This window comes from Coccinella septempunctata, chromosome 1 (genome assembly GCF_907165205.1).
Source record: "Coccinella septempunctata chromosome 1, icCocSept1.1, whole genome shotgun sequence".
Classification (NCBI taxonomy): Eukaryota; Metazoa; Arthropoda; class Insecta; order Coleoptera; family Coccinellidae; genus Coccinella; species Coccinella septempunctata.
Genome location: NC_058189.1, coordinates 19203579 through 19218734, shown reverse-complemented (window position 1 = coordinate 19218734; position 15156 = coordinate 19203579). Strand labels below are relative to the sequence as shown.

At 34.0% G+C, this 15156-nt stretch overlaps 1 protein-coding gene across 1 annotated transcript; it reads right to left on the bottom strand.

The window, feature by feature from the left end:
• Window positions 1–6790: 6790 nt before the first annotated feature.
• Window positions 6791–7170, bottom strand: LOC123322903 (THAP domain-containing protein 1-like). Its single transcript, XM_044910984.1, has 2 exons — window positions 7029–7170; window positions 6791–6906 (listed from the first exon to the last, which is right to left on the bottom strand). Exons 1-2 carry the CDS (start codon window positions 7168–7170, stop codon window positions 6791–6793), a joined length of 258 nt encoding a protein of 85 aa, XP_044766919.1.
• Between the last annotated feature and the right edge of the window lie 7986 nt (window positions 7171–15156).

Here is a 15156-nt window from a genome sequence, read left to right as displayed (position 1 = left end):
TTTTGATGAGAATATTGTGCGGGCTTTTACATACACTGTATAAGGTAGATCAATGTTGTGCTCATTGTGTTGACTCAATAAATAGACGATTTTCATTCAAACGGCTGGAAATATTCGATTCTTAGAATACTCGAATCGTTGAACAATTGAAACCTGTATGTTGATATCTCCATACAGTATTGACGTAGTTTGAATAAAAATCGTCCATCCGATTTTTGGCTCAGACCGATTTTGTCGAGGATTTTGTAGTGTCGATATTTTGATGAGAATATTGTGAGTGCTTTTGAATACACCATATGAGGTAGATCAATATTGTGCCTTATTGTGTTTACTCACTAAATAGACGATTTTCATTCAAACGGCTCGAAATATTCGATTCTTAGAATGCTCGAATCGTTGAATAATTGGAACCTGTATGTTGATATCTCCATACAGTATTGGCTTATACGTCTCAAAATGAATAAAGGGTTTGAAATTCTGTGTATGTATTTATGAACCCTCAAGGAACCATATTCCAAGAGCTTTTTCATTTGCAGGACTTGGAAGGGTGAATTTCACCCCCTCTCCTCAGAGTCCACAGAAAAAATCGGAAATAGGTCTAAAAAATAAATAAAGGGTTTGAAATTCGGTGTATGTATTTATAAACCCTCAAGGAACGATATTCCAAGAGCTTTTTCATTTGCAGGACTTGGAAGGGTGAATTTCACCCCCTCTCCTCAGAGTCCACAGAATAAATCTAAAATAGGTCTTAAAAATAAATAAAGGGTTTGAAATTCGGTGTATGTATTTATGAACCCTCAAGGAACGATATTCCAAGAGCTTTTTCATTTGCAGGACTTGGAAGGGTGAATTTCACCCCTATTTCTAATAATGAAAAAAACATCGAAAATAGGTCTCAAAAATGAATAAAGGGTTTGAAATTCGGTGGTTGTATTTATGAACCCTCAAGGAACCATATTCCAAGAGCTTTTTCATTTGCAGGACTTGGAAGGGTGAATTTCACCCCCTCTCCTCAGAGTCCACAGAAAAAATCGGAAATAGGTCTAAAAAATAAATAAAGGGTTTGAAATTCGGTGTATGTATTTATAAACCCTCAAGGAACGATATTCCAAGAGCTTTTTCATTTGCAGGACTTGGAAGGGTGAATTTCACCCCCTCTCCTCAGAGTCCACAGAAAAAATCGAAAATAGGTCTAAAAATATAAATAAATATAAATCTAAAAATATCGTTCCTTGAGGGTTTATAAATACATACACCGAATTTCAAACCCTTTATTCATTTTTAAGACCTATTTTCGAATTATTTTGTGGACTCTGAGGAGAGGGGGTGAAATTCACCCTTCCAAGTTCTGCAAATGAAAAAGCTCTTGGAATATGGTGCCTTGAGGGTTAATAAATACATACACCGAATTTCAATCCCTTTATTCATTTTTAAGACCTATTTTCGAATTATTCTGTGGACTCTGAGGAGAGGGGGTGAAATTCACCCTCCCAAGTCCTGCAAATGAAAAAGCTCTTGGAATATCGTTCCTTGAGGGTTTATAAATACATACACAGAATTTCAAACCCTTTATTTATTTTTTAGACCTATTTCCGATTTTTTCTGTGGACTCTGAGGAGAGGGGGTGAAATTCACCCTTCCAAGTCCTGCAAATGAAAAAGCTCTTGGAATATGGTTCCTTGAGGGTTCATAAATACATACACCGAATTTCAAACCCTTTATTCATTTTTAAGACCTATTTTCGAATTATTTTGTGGACTCTGAGGAGAGGGGGTGAAATTCACCCTTCCAAGTCCTGCAAATGAAAACGCTCTTGGAATATCGTTCCTTGGGGGTTTATAAATACATACACCGAATTTCAAACCCTTAATTCATTTTTAAGACCTATTTTCGATTTATTCTGTGGACTCTGAGGAGAGGGGGTGAAATTCACCCTTCCAAGTCCTGCAAATGAAAAAGCTCTTGGAATATCGTTCCTTGAGGATTCATAAATACATACACCGAATTTCAAACCCTTTATTCATTTTTGAGACCTATTTTCGATGTTTTTTTCATTATTAGAAATAGGGGTGAAATTCACCCTTCCAAGTCCTGCAAATGAAAAAGCTCTTGGAATATCGTTCCTTGAGGGTTCATAAATACATACACCGAATTTCAAACCCTTTATTAATTCATTTTTAAGACCTATTTTCGATTTATTCAATGGACTCTGAGAAGAGGGGGTGAAATTCACCCTTCCAAGTCCTGCAAATGAAAAAGCTCTTGGAATATCGTTCCTTGAGGGTTTATAAATACATACACCGAATTTCAAACCCTTTATTCATTTTTGAGACCTATTTTCGATGTTTTTTTCATTATTAGAAATAGGGGTGAAATTCACCCTTCCAAGTCCTGCAAATAAAAAAAACCTCTTGGAATATCGTTATATAGTGCCTTATAAATATGCAAACCGAATTTCAAACCCTTTATCCATTTTTTAGACCGATTTTCGAAATATTTTGTGGACTCTGAGATGAGGGGTTGAAAGTCACCCTTCCAAGTCTTGCAAATCAAAAAGCTGTCGGAATATCGTTCAATAGTGTTTTTTTATTACGTACACTGAATTTCAAACCATTTATTCATTTTTTAGACCTATTTTCGATTATATTTCGAATATCCATTTCACGGCTGGAACTCACACTTCAACATTCTAGGAATACAAAATCTTTGAAATAGTATTTATGATATTCTAATGAATGAGCACTCTGAGTTTGAAAGAATTCATTCATTTCCGAGACCTAATAACGATTTCAGTATGCACAGTACGCGAAAAAAAAAGTACCCGACGCCACTGGTCAAACGGCCGCTAGATCTGAAGTGGCTGCTAAGTTAACACCGGTCCCTCTGCATAGGATGCGATCGACAGAATATTCAGAAATTCGGCAACGTTCTACTAGAAAATAAACTAATTATGCGCATTCGTATTAACGACCACTGTCAATTTTTCGCCGAATTTTTTACTACTGGATTTGCATTCTAGAGTAATAATATATAAAATGATTTCTATGATAGGTATCGATAGAAAATTTTTGCAATCAGGAATTCACATTCAATTCAAAATGTGGTCGACGGAAAAATCTTGTAATCAACTCGATCATTAATTGAGCGATGAATAATCTCGAACATTAAAATTAAAATATCTCAATCATTAATCGCTTTCATTAATAGCCTAGTTGATTAAATAACTAATTCACACGAAATGCCTCACTAAAAATAATCCTTGCCTGACACCAAACATATCAATCGCAAACTTACCGAAAAATCCTGGAACTCTTCAGTGTATAGCGACAGCTGTCTTCACCAATCTTTGACGGAGATGGTTAGTGAAGGCATTCTGTTCTGTATATCAATTGTTTTTCATCCATATCTGAAAATATCATGAATATTGGTTTTTGATTCGATATGACAGCAGTAAATCAATCAAAAAGTTTATCACGTCAGTAATTACCCGGAGTGAACACAATGTTTATGAATGAAACGATTACCTACCTAAAAGCTCGGTATTTCCAGAATGCAGAATCCACTTTCGACAACGTTGTTCATCTTTCACTGGAAATCTGAAATATGTGATGGATTTCTCGGTGGATATTTTCTTAGAACATCCAACATATGTGCACATTACTGTAGACATTTTCCCTAAAAAAAAAGTTAAATTCGCAGAATCCAATTTCTAAATCCAGGATAAACCCGCAAGCTAGTCATATTTCCACATTCGTTTTTTGAAATGAGAAAAATTATACTAATTGTACGGAACTAGTGAAAAAGTTTGTGGGCAACTCTTCCGGATTTCCGGACCAATTTAAACAATTAAGTGTAGCATGTTAAACAATTAATGTGAGTGTACCTTGATGGGAATTAGGAAGGTGAAAAAATACAGATCATCGTGAATAAAAACGAAAAACGACAACACACACAGAAAAAAACACAAATCAACATGAATATAATAAAACAGACAATTGCAGAGTCACGATACGCACTGAGACACACTTACCAAAGTCAAATTATGCTTTCAAAAAATAGATGGTACATCTTTTAGCCCTGAAGAAGCGACAATATATGTTGCGAAACGTTGGAATTAGCTAAGATTTGCTGATTTTTTTCATCTTCCTAATTCCCATAAACGTACACTTACATGAGGTTGAGAGGAAGTGAGCTTTTAAGTTTTAAACAATTAATGTTGATGTTCACTCACCTTATTTTCGATAGATATCACAGAACACAAATGATAGATATACAGAAGATTTCTTGATAATTTTTCACAAGACACACACTATTCAACGATAGGGTTCAAAATGAAACTCATATTTTATCGAATTCTCCTTTTATTTAAATACACCCCTCTTTTTTCATCATCATTACCTGAAATTTTGAGGGGGTAAGGAGTACAACTGTCTAATTCCTGGTTTATAGGTGTAGGTATAATTTCCAAGAATTCAATTATATTGAACAACGGAAATTTTTATTGCTTTATACATGGCTCAAATAAGGCCGGCGAAACACAATTTTAGAAGAATGTTTGCATAAAATAGGCCTTTCATAACGACAGAGTTGATGACATGTATTTTACCTGAATATTTCCGAACTACTCTGAACCAGACTATTCTGGGTTATTTCTGTTGTATTTTCTTGAGAAATTCATATTATTCGAAGGAAAGAAACAAATTGTAAAAGACGAGAGTCTTCTTAAAGTACTTCTGTGAATAAATGGCAGAAACTTTGAGACTCGCTTCCTCGATGAAAATAACTAAGGGTACATCATATAATATTTTTTCGAAATCGCCAGCCTTCCAAAACACTATTAGAAAGTGATGACGATTTAACTCTGTACATAATGTGAAGCACTATGTAGTTGTTTTTCGCATATTTTTTTCAACCCCTCATCTCCATTAACGATATTCTTATTCACCACGTGATTTTTCGTAAGGAAGATATTTCAAAAATTCTCTTTCTCATAATTCTTAATTTTTTTAATTCTGAAGAAAATTTTTTCAGGAAAATTTCGATACATATTATCATTGAGAATACTTAAAGATATTATTTCGTTTAAAAAAGCAGGAGTTGCCAGGGACGTTATTCTTGTAACAGAATATTTGGAATGGTGATAAGGGCCTTCTCGACAATAGAAGCAATAAACTTTCAACTTTTATGTTTTATGACACTTTATGGCCCCCCCTGTTCAAGACGGTCCGGTAACGATCGAGCAGATTGGAATATCTTGATTTTGCCTTATTTGTTTGTTCTTGTTAGAGGTGAAGAATAATTCTGTTTTAATTGCTTGATGTCTTATATGAAGTGATTCAATATTAAAGGTTATATGATTGTTTTTTAATCCGTTGGAATTTACGATTGTTCTCATTCTCTTCGGAGAAACTTTGAACACAAAAATTCTATATAGAAAGACAGCTTTAGTTTAGTATATGTACTTCTGAACATTGAGTGTATTAATCGAATACTCAAAGCTTCGAATGAAATTATCTTATGATCCTGAAATAGATATCAATTGAAATTTCTGATGAACACTCTGAAAAAAGTATAATTGTGATTTCGAAATAAAGAGTAGAATTTTTGTCACGAAAATAACCTTAATTTGCTTCGGAGTAAGATTTTTTGTCTTGAATTAATTGTACAAAACACAGTGTTGAACATATACGGGGTGTTGAACAATTTGATAGGTCCAGAACTTTTAGGGGTATATTTCCTGAATAATTTTAGTTAAAAATTTTCATATAAAAATAGGCACGCAAAAGCTTAGTTGCGGACGATTTCCAAATTTTGAGAGGGTATCAAAAGACCTTGAATTTCTCTTCAATTGTTTTTCAGTTATGCGATTTCCAGTCAACATTCTCCTTATTCGAAAATAGGTCATAATTGCTCATAACTGAATTATAGATTCATATCAAATCTGCAAACTCTATTCGAAAAACGTTTTACAAAAACTGGCTGGCTGACTGATTTTTCCTATAAATATGTCAATATCATCACATGTGTCACTCAAAATGACTTAAACACAGAGTTGCCAAACTGGAATATAGTATGACTGGTGGCGCCACGAAACACTTTGATAAGGTCAATATTATAGTATTTATGAGATACATATCCGGACACTTACAACACGCCTCCTTAAATCTATAATATTGATCCTTTACATGAAATTTTAAAACACATTTCAAGAAAATTAAACCAATCCTAACTCCACTCTGTTTTTTAAAAACTTATTCTTATTTTTGGGTTCATATGAATAGGGAGTGGTGAAATGGATAATCCAAATACCTGATAATAGTTTTACTTATGCTCATTCTTATCTAAACTTTTATTCAACATGTCTGCTAAATTAAATTTAGACTTCATCTTTACAATATCAATCACACCCTTCTTGCATAAACTAATTATGCGCATTCGTATTAACGACCACTGTCAATTTTTCGCCGAATTTTTTACTACTGGATTTGCATTCTAGAGTAATAATATATAAAATGATTTCTATGATAGGTATCGATAGAAAATTTTTGCAATCAGGAATTCACATTCAATTCAAAATGTGGTCGACGGAAAAATCTTGTAATCAACTCGATCATTAATTGAGCGATGAATAATCTCGAACATTAAAATTAAAATATCTCAATCATTAATCGCTTTCATTAATAGCCTAGTTGATTAAATAACTGATTCACACGAAATGCCTCACTAAAAATAATCCTTGCCTGACACCAAACATATCAATCGCAAACTTACCGAAAAATCCTGGAACTCCTCAGTGTATAGCGACAGCTGTCTTCACCAATCTTTGACGGAGATGGTTAGTGAAGGCATTCTGTTCGAAATGCCCTTCGCAAATTTTTCTGTATATCAATTGTTTTTCATCCATATCTGAAAATATGATGAATATTAGTTTTTGATTCGATATGACAGCAGTAAATTAATCAAAAAGTTTATCACGTCAGTAATTACCCGGAGTGAAAACAATGTTTATGAATAAAACGATTACCTACCTAAAAGCTCGGTATTTCCAGAATGCTGAATCCACTTTCGACAACGTTCTTCATCTTTCACTGGAAATCTGAAATATGTGATGGATTTCTCGGTGGATATTTTCTTAGAACATCCAACATATGTGCACATTACTGTAGACATTTTCCCTAAAAAAACAATTAAATTCGCAGAATCCAATTTCTAAATCCAGGATAAACACGCAAGCTAGTCATATTTCCACATTCGTTTTTTGAAATGAGAAAAATTATACTAATTGTACGGAACTAGTGAAAAAGTTTGTAGGCAACTCTTCCGGATGTCCGGACCAATTTAAACAATTAAGTGTAGCATGTTAAACAATTAATCTAAGTGTACGTTAATGGGAATTAGGAAGGTGAAAAAAATACAGATCATCGTGAATAGAAACGAAAAACGACAACACACACAGAAAAAAAAACAAATCAACATGAATATAATAAAACAGACAATTGCAGAGTCACGATACGCACTGAGACACACTTACCAAAGTCAAATTATGCTTTCAAAAAATAGATGGTACATATTTTAGCCCTGAAGAAGCGACAATATATGTTGCGAAACGTTGGAATTAGCTAAGATTTGCTGATTTTTTTCACCGTCCTGATTGCCATAAACGTACACTTACATGAGGTTGAGAGGAAGTGAGCTTTTAAGTTTTAAACAATTAATGTTGATGTTCACTCACCTTATTATCGATAGATATCACAGAACACAAATAAATAGATATACTGAAGATTTCTTGATAATTTTTCACAAGACACACAATACTCAACGGTAGGGTTCAAAATGAAACTCGTATTTATCGAATCCTCCTTTTATTTAAATACACCCCCCTTTTTTCATCATCATTACCTGAAATTTTGAGAGGGTAAGGAGTACAACTGTGTAATTCCTGGTTTATAGGTGTAGGTATAATTTCCAAGAATTCAATTATATTGAACAACGGAAATTTTTATTGCTTTATATATGGCTCAAATAAGGCCGGCGAAGCACAATTTTAGAAGAATATTTGCATAAAATAGGCCTTTCATAACAACAGAGTTGATGACATGTATTTTACGTGAATATTTCCGAACTACTCTGAATCAGACTATTCTGGTTTATTTCTGTTGTATTTTCTTGAGAAATTCATATTATTCGAAGGAAAGAAGAAAACGAGAGTCTTCTTAAGTACGTCTGGGAATAAATGGCAGACTCGCTTTTTCGATGAAAATACATAACTAAGGGTACATCATATAATATTTTTTCGAAATTGCCACCCTTCCAAAACACTATTAGAAAGTGTTGACGATTTAACTCTGTACATAATGTGAAGCAATATGTAGTTGTTTTTCGCATATTTTTTTCAACCCCTCATCTCCATTAACGATATTCTTATTCACCACGTGATTTTTCTGCAATAAGTATTTTGTAAGGAAGATCATTCAAAAATTCTCTTTCTCATAATTCTTCATTTTTTGTATTCCGAAGAAAAATTTTTCTGGAGAATTTCGATACATATTATCATTGAGAATACTCAAAGATATTGTTTCGTTCAAAAAAGCAAGACTTGCCAGGCACGTTATTCTTGTAACAGAATATTTGGAATGGTGATTACGGCCTTCTCGACAATAGAAGCAATAAACTTTCAACTTTTATGTTTTATGACACTTTATGGCCCCCCCTGTTCAAAACGGTCCGGTAACGATCGATCTGATGATATCTTGATGTTGCCTTATTTGATTGTTCTTGTTAGAGGTGAAGAATAATTCTGTTTTAATTGCTTGATGTCTTATATGAAGTGATTCAATATTCAAGGTTATATGATTGTTTTTTAATCCGTTGGAATATACGATAGTTCTCATTCTCTTCGGAGAAACTTTGAACACAAAAATTCTATATAGAAAGACAGCTTTAGTTTAGTATATGTACTTCTGAACATTGAGTGTATTAATCGAATACTCAAAGCTTCGAATGAAATTATCTTATGATCCTGAAATAGATATCAATTGAAATTTCTGATGAACACTCTGAAAAAAGTATAATTGTGATTTCGAATATTGTTAGTAAATAAAGCGTAGAATTTTTGTCACGAAAATAACCTTAATTTGCTTCGGAGTAAGATTTTTTGTCTTGAATTAATTGTACAAAACACAGTGTTGACCATATACGGGGTGTTGAACAATTTGATAGGTCCAAAACTTTAAGTATGTTTCCTGAATAATTTTATTTAAAAAATTTCATATAAAAATAGGCACGCAAAAGCTTAGTTGCGGACGATTTCCAAATTTTGAGAGGGTATCAAAAAACCTTGAATTTCTCTTCAATTTTTTTTCAGTTATGCGATTTCCAGTCAACAATTTCCTTATTCGAAAATAGGTCATAATTGCTCATAACTGAATTATAGATTCATATCAAATCTGCAATCTCTATTCGAAGAACGTTTTACAAAAACTGGCTGGCTGACTGATTTTTCCTATAAATATGTCAATATCATCACATGTGTCACTCAAAATGACTTAAACACAGAGTTGCCAAACTGGAATATAGTATGACTGGTGGCGCCACGAAACACTTTGATAAGGTCAATATTATAGTATTTATGAGATACATATCCGGACACTTACAACACGCCTCCTTAAATCTATAATATAGATCCTTTACATGAAATTTTAAAACACATTTCAAGAAAATTAAACCAATCCTAACTCCACTCTGTTTTTTAAAAACTTATTCTTATTTTTGGGTTCATACTAATTGGGAATTCTTATATAAACTTTCATTCAACATGTCTGCTAAATTAAATTTAGACTTCATCTTTACAATATCAATCACACCCTTCTCATAATTCTCATTAATTAAATGATACTACACTTCAGTATGTTTAGAGTTTTTTGTGGAGTTGCCGTATTTAGCAATGGCAACTGCACCAGAATTATCTTCATACAATGGTATTACCATTACCAATTTATTCATCAATAGAATAGCTGTATTCGGGTTCGAATTTCGGACAGTCCGAGAATGGTTCTAGAACTGCGCAGAGTATTCGATACTAGGGCGCAACAGTTTTGCGCAGTTCTAGAACAATTCTCGGGACGTCCGAAATGTGTCGCAGGAACACATTATTTTTTTAACGTCTACGATTGAAAAATAAAGCCATATCATCGGGCTTCTCTTATTCAAAAAAGCAAAAATGAAACTTTTTGCTTTTATGAGATTTCAAGAGACCATGGTACTCATAAACCAACAAAATTTGAATGTCTGAAATATTTGATCAGAGAGAAAAACGCTGCTGCATTAACCATTTTTTTTACGTTTGTAACTTGAAACATAGCTTACAATATCCCTTCTATCTCCAAATGCAGTGCTTAATTGACCCAAACACTTCTTACATTGGACTTCAGAATCAAGTTTTGTTTTATAAGGAATGGAAATTCTTTTGGAAGATCTTCCGTAAATTTGCACTTTCTTTTTTCATTATCCATCTCGAATAGTCGAATATTCTTGAGAAATATACTGAATTGATTTTGACCAGAGACAAACGAGATGGTCAACTACCTGCTAAAATGAAGTCAGATCCTAGTTCTCCATCTCCCTAATTTTTTCGGAAAGCATTTGTAGAGGCGCTGCATGCAGTTTCTCGCAAAAGCGCGGGAAATTTGAACTGCGCATTGCCGATTTTATTCAGTTCGAAGAGCCAACATTGTTTTATGAGAAATTTTGCATTTTTGACGAACGGAAAATGTCCTATCTGATAAATATTGCCTTTATTGACAAATTTTCATCAAGGAATATTTTCAGATTTCAAAAATGCAAAGTTTCTCATTTATTCACTGAGGAAATAGGAAATGTAAAACTACATCAGTAAGATTCATAGCTATATTTCAACTCCAAAAAAGTCCCAGCACAATTTAAGTAAGAAACAATTCAATAATTAACAAATATAGGTATAGGTATGTATGTATATGTATGTATAGTATAGGTTTATGTATATACAATAGCTAAATTTTATTTTACAAATGAAATACAAAATAAATGGAACTTGGAGAAAAAAAAAATTGAAATTAATGAATTTGAAATTTTTCAATGTTGAATTATATTTATTTTTCTTTTCACTGTCTTTTCCCTTTTCTAATTTCATTAATTTCATAATTTTACATACCACACTAGTTTCACATACATTTGTGAGAGCTTTTAAATCTTGAGATTTTCCCTACATAAGGTTTTAATCTTCCTCATATTATTCTCCCTTCTATGAATGATTTTCATCAATTGCTTTTTTCTTGGTGTACCTACTGTCCATTATTGAAAGTTCATCAAAATTTCTGAATATTTTCGTCCTTGATATTCGGTGTGGCCAAATGTGGGATTTTTGAGCTAGGGCTTGGATCATCCAAAGCTGCCTTAGTCACTTTAGTCATAATTTCTGAAACAATTTATAACTATTTTTCAACAACTACAAAAAACAAAACTTTTGCAAAATGAGTTGAGATGTTATGTGTTATCATATGAAGGGTTTCGTGCCAGAAGGGCGTATGCACAAAATCGCAATTTTCAAATACCTTTTTCAGATTCTACAGATGAAATTCCATATTTACTTCATGTGTCTTAATAGTTCTTGCAGAGGTTTGCCGAGGAATAGGAACTGCGGATCTGTGAAGCTTAAATCTGTTTAGATCCATATATGAATCTGGTGAAAAATGCTTATTGCAGATCTTGAATGAATATAGAGATTCACCCGTGAATTCCATTCCTAGTATTTCTTGCCATTCCTTAGATCTGAAAGTTTAACAATATTAGCACATTGCTAATTCCATTCATAGATCGACTGTGCTTATGACTATTTTACATATCATTCTATAACATTCACGGAAGACATTATTAGTTCTTCTTCTTCTTCTTCTTCCTTGTTTCCCAAGCTGTCACGTTGGGAAACCTTGGGCTCGTCCATTGGACATGCACCCAGTATCATGTGTCAAAACGTTCGGTCTCGGGTTCGGTGTTTACACAGGAACAGGTTGACATCACTGACATAGGAAAACAACAACTTGTTACTGTCAAACAAACATGATATGTTATTAGGTCTTTTAACAGGAGTCAAATCGAAATTACAGCTTGATGTTTGAGGCCCTGAGGAACTCAGATATGAGTTTTGCAAAATCAGGAGAGGAGCTGAAAATGACCTCATTCAGATTAATTGGGTGTTGAAAGGAGAATGCTTCTAATCTTGTATAAAATAGTGAACAATTTTCCTGATTCAATGAGCATTCGAAAAATATGTGTCAATATCACCGCGTTCGCCACAATGGCATTTTTCCTCATCTTTGATTTTTATTTTGTATAGGTGTTGGGGTGATAGCACATGTCCAGATCTCAATCTAATCATTGTTGTTAATGTTTTTCTTGAAATATTTGTTCCTATTAACTTGTTTCCCGTAATGTTATCCTTAACTCCCACCATATTGACGTAGGTTTTGGTTTTTCCCTTACTTCTGCCCATTTCCTTCCATTCTTGACTTCTTGTCTAATCATGTTGTAAACATCCTGGTAGCTACCCTCGTATTTTGTTACCTCTTTTTCTCTCCCTCTGTTAGCCAGCCTATCTACCTCCTCGTTCCCAGCTATGCCAGAATGGCTGGGGATCCACACACACTTAACATTAATTCCCATCTCCTCTGCTCTTATTAGCAGTGTTTTAACCCTAATTTCTATAGCATGTATGTCAGTTTTTATTTTCCAGTTTTCAAGTTTCATAATTGCGCTTCGTGAATCCGTGAAAATGATGATATTTGTTCTAGGGTTGTTCTTCAGGGACCACTCTAAGGCATATCCAATTGCGAACATTTCTGCTGTGTATATAGCCCAATGATCTGGTAATCTGAAAGATGCCGATATATTTTCAGAGTATATTCCAGCTCCAACGGTCCGAGGATTGTCCTGTTTTGATGCATCGGTATAAATAGCCTGATATGGGGATTTAATATGCCTCTCGCAAAAGGATTGGAACTTCAAAGGTGCGTCGATGCTATTTTTTTCTATTGGAGCTACCACTATATCATGGTCCCTGATGTGCATATCAATATTTAAGTTGTAGACTGGAAGTTTTTGTGATCTCTCCATGAGTTTAATTCTGGGCTTTACTCTTTCATACGCTTCTACAAAGGGTGGTTTTCTATTATTGTTCCAAAAACCTTTGAAAAGTGTTAATTCTTCAATGTTTTGCAGTATTGGGTCATTTCTGCATCTCATTCTTTTTAGTATATATTTTGACGATAGTAATATTCTTCTTTTTTCCAGTTTCATTTCTCCACTTTCTGAAAGGATAATGTTTATTGGCGTAGATCGCATAAGTCCCAAGCTTATTCTTAGTGCATGATATTGTACCCTGTCTAACTTCCTCAGAGAGGTCACAGAGCATGTTCCATACAATAGAGCCCCAAAATCCAACTGTGGTCGGATCAGCGATTTATATATCCCCAACAGTACTCCAGGTTGGGCACCCCACCAGGTTCCACATAATGTTCTCAGTATGTTACAGTTCTTCATTGCTTTACCGCAGACCTCATCTATTTGTTTTGTCCAATTGAGTTTTTGATCTAATGTTACTCCTAGATATTTTATCTCTTGTTTCCAGGGGATTTCTGTTTCTTCGATGGAGAACTTTGGTATTTGTTCAGGTATGGGTCTACGTGCAAATAACATTGCAGCACATTTTTCTGCACACATTTTGAGGTTTCTCTTTCCCAGCCATTCTCCTAGATTTTTTAAGGTTTTATCTAGATTTTCCCATATCTCTCCTATGTCCCATCCTGTACATTCTAAAAACAGATCATCAGCATACTGAAAAATCTTAACATTTCCCGCTGCGCACACCCCAACTTTCAAGAGATATACATTAAATAATAATGTAGGGCTAAGTAATGATCCCTGTATTAATCCTTCATGCGCTATCCAGGGTCCCTTTATGCTGTCTGCATCTTTATCATGAAAATGTAATTCCCGATAATTCATTAAAGCTATAATCAGATTTGCGATGTCTACTGGTATGCCGATATCATATAAATCATCCTTAAGAATATGTAGGTTCACATTATCATAAGCTGCTTTTATATCCAGCAAAATAATGATAGTGAATTTTCTCCGTATAAAGGATTCATAGATGCTGGAGCATGCCACCAAGAGATTGTCGTAAATAGATTTTCCTCGTCTAAAACCGAAACTGTAGGGATTATTTTTTTCTATATTTTTCTCTGTTATTTTTTCTATCCTGTGTTTTACTATTGACTCCAATATTTTCACTGAGCAGGGTGCCAACGAGATGGGTCGTAAATTGTCTACATTGTTGACGTCTTTACCTGGTTTGCCGAAAGGGAGTATCAAAAATTTCATTGAGGTATTTATAGTTTGTGGATTTACAAGTAGCTTGTTGAATATTTCCGCTAATTTTTCCCAAGCCATTATAGGTAGATTTCTGTACATTGGATATGTCAGCGAATTCATTCCAGGAGCAGAGTCTTTTTCCGGTATAAGTTTACGAATTTCCAATGGGGTGATCATAGGGGAAAGGTTGTTCTCTAGGTTAAAAGATATCAGGGGTGATTTATTTTCTGTTAGTTTGATCATTAATTTTTCCACGGTTTCAACCTCGGGTTGGTTATTGCAGGTATGTCCGTCTTTACTACCTTTGAATTTTTTTTTATGGTATTCCATGCTTTCTTGCTATTGTTGAAATTTATACTCTCAGTAAATTTTCTGAAACTATTCCTTTTTTCGGTTTTGATCATACGTTTGGTTCTGGCTTTCAATTCCTTTACTCTGATATAATTTTCCAAATTGGGTTCTCTTATATATTCCGCAAAGGCATCTTTTCGCTGGAGTATTGCCTTCGTCAGTTTATCAGTCCACCATATCGCAATCTTATGGTTATTGGTTTTTCTATCCATTTTGATGGGTGTAATGTACGCACTTTATTCTTGTGCGCATGCGTTATGATTGCATGGAGCGAACACATACTGTTAACGCGAACCAGTTGAAAATGGGTATGTAAGATGACCGAATGTCTCATGTGGAAATAAATGAGATCACCCTCAGAGTGTTTGATTTTCTAAGAAACCTCAAGACATTACAAGT

What these genes read in the sequence shown, in the direction of transcription:
- LOC123322903 (XM_044910984.1), bottom strand. Translation starts at nt 7,170, where the DNA reads ATGTCTACAGTAATGTGCACATATGTTGGATGTTCTAAGAAAATATCC. An exon ending in TGGAAATACCGAGCTTTTAG is followed by an intron (nt 6,907 to 7,028) that starts GTAGGTAATCGT and finishes TCATATTTTCAG; the next exon opens with ATATGGATGAAAAACAATTG.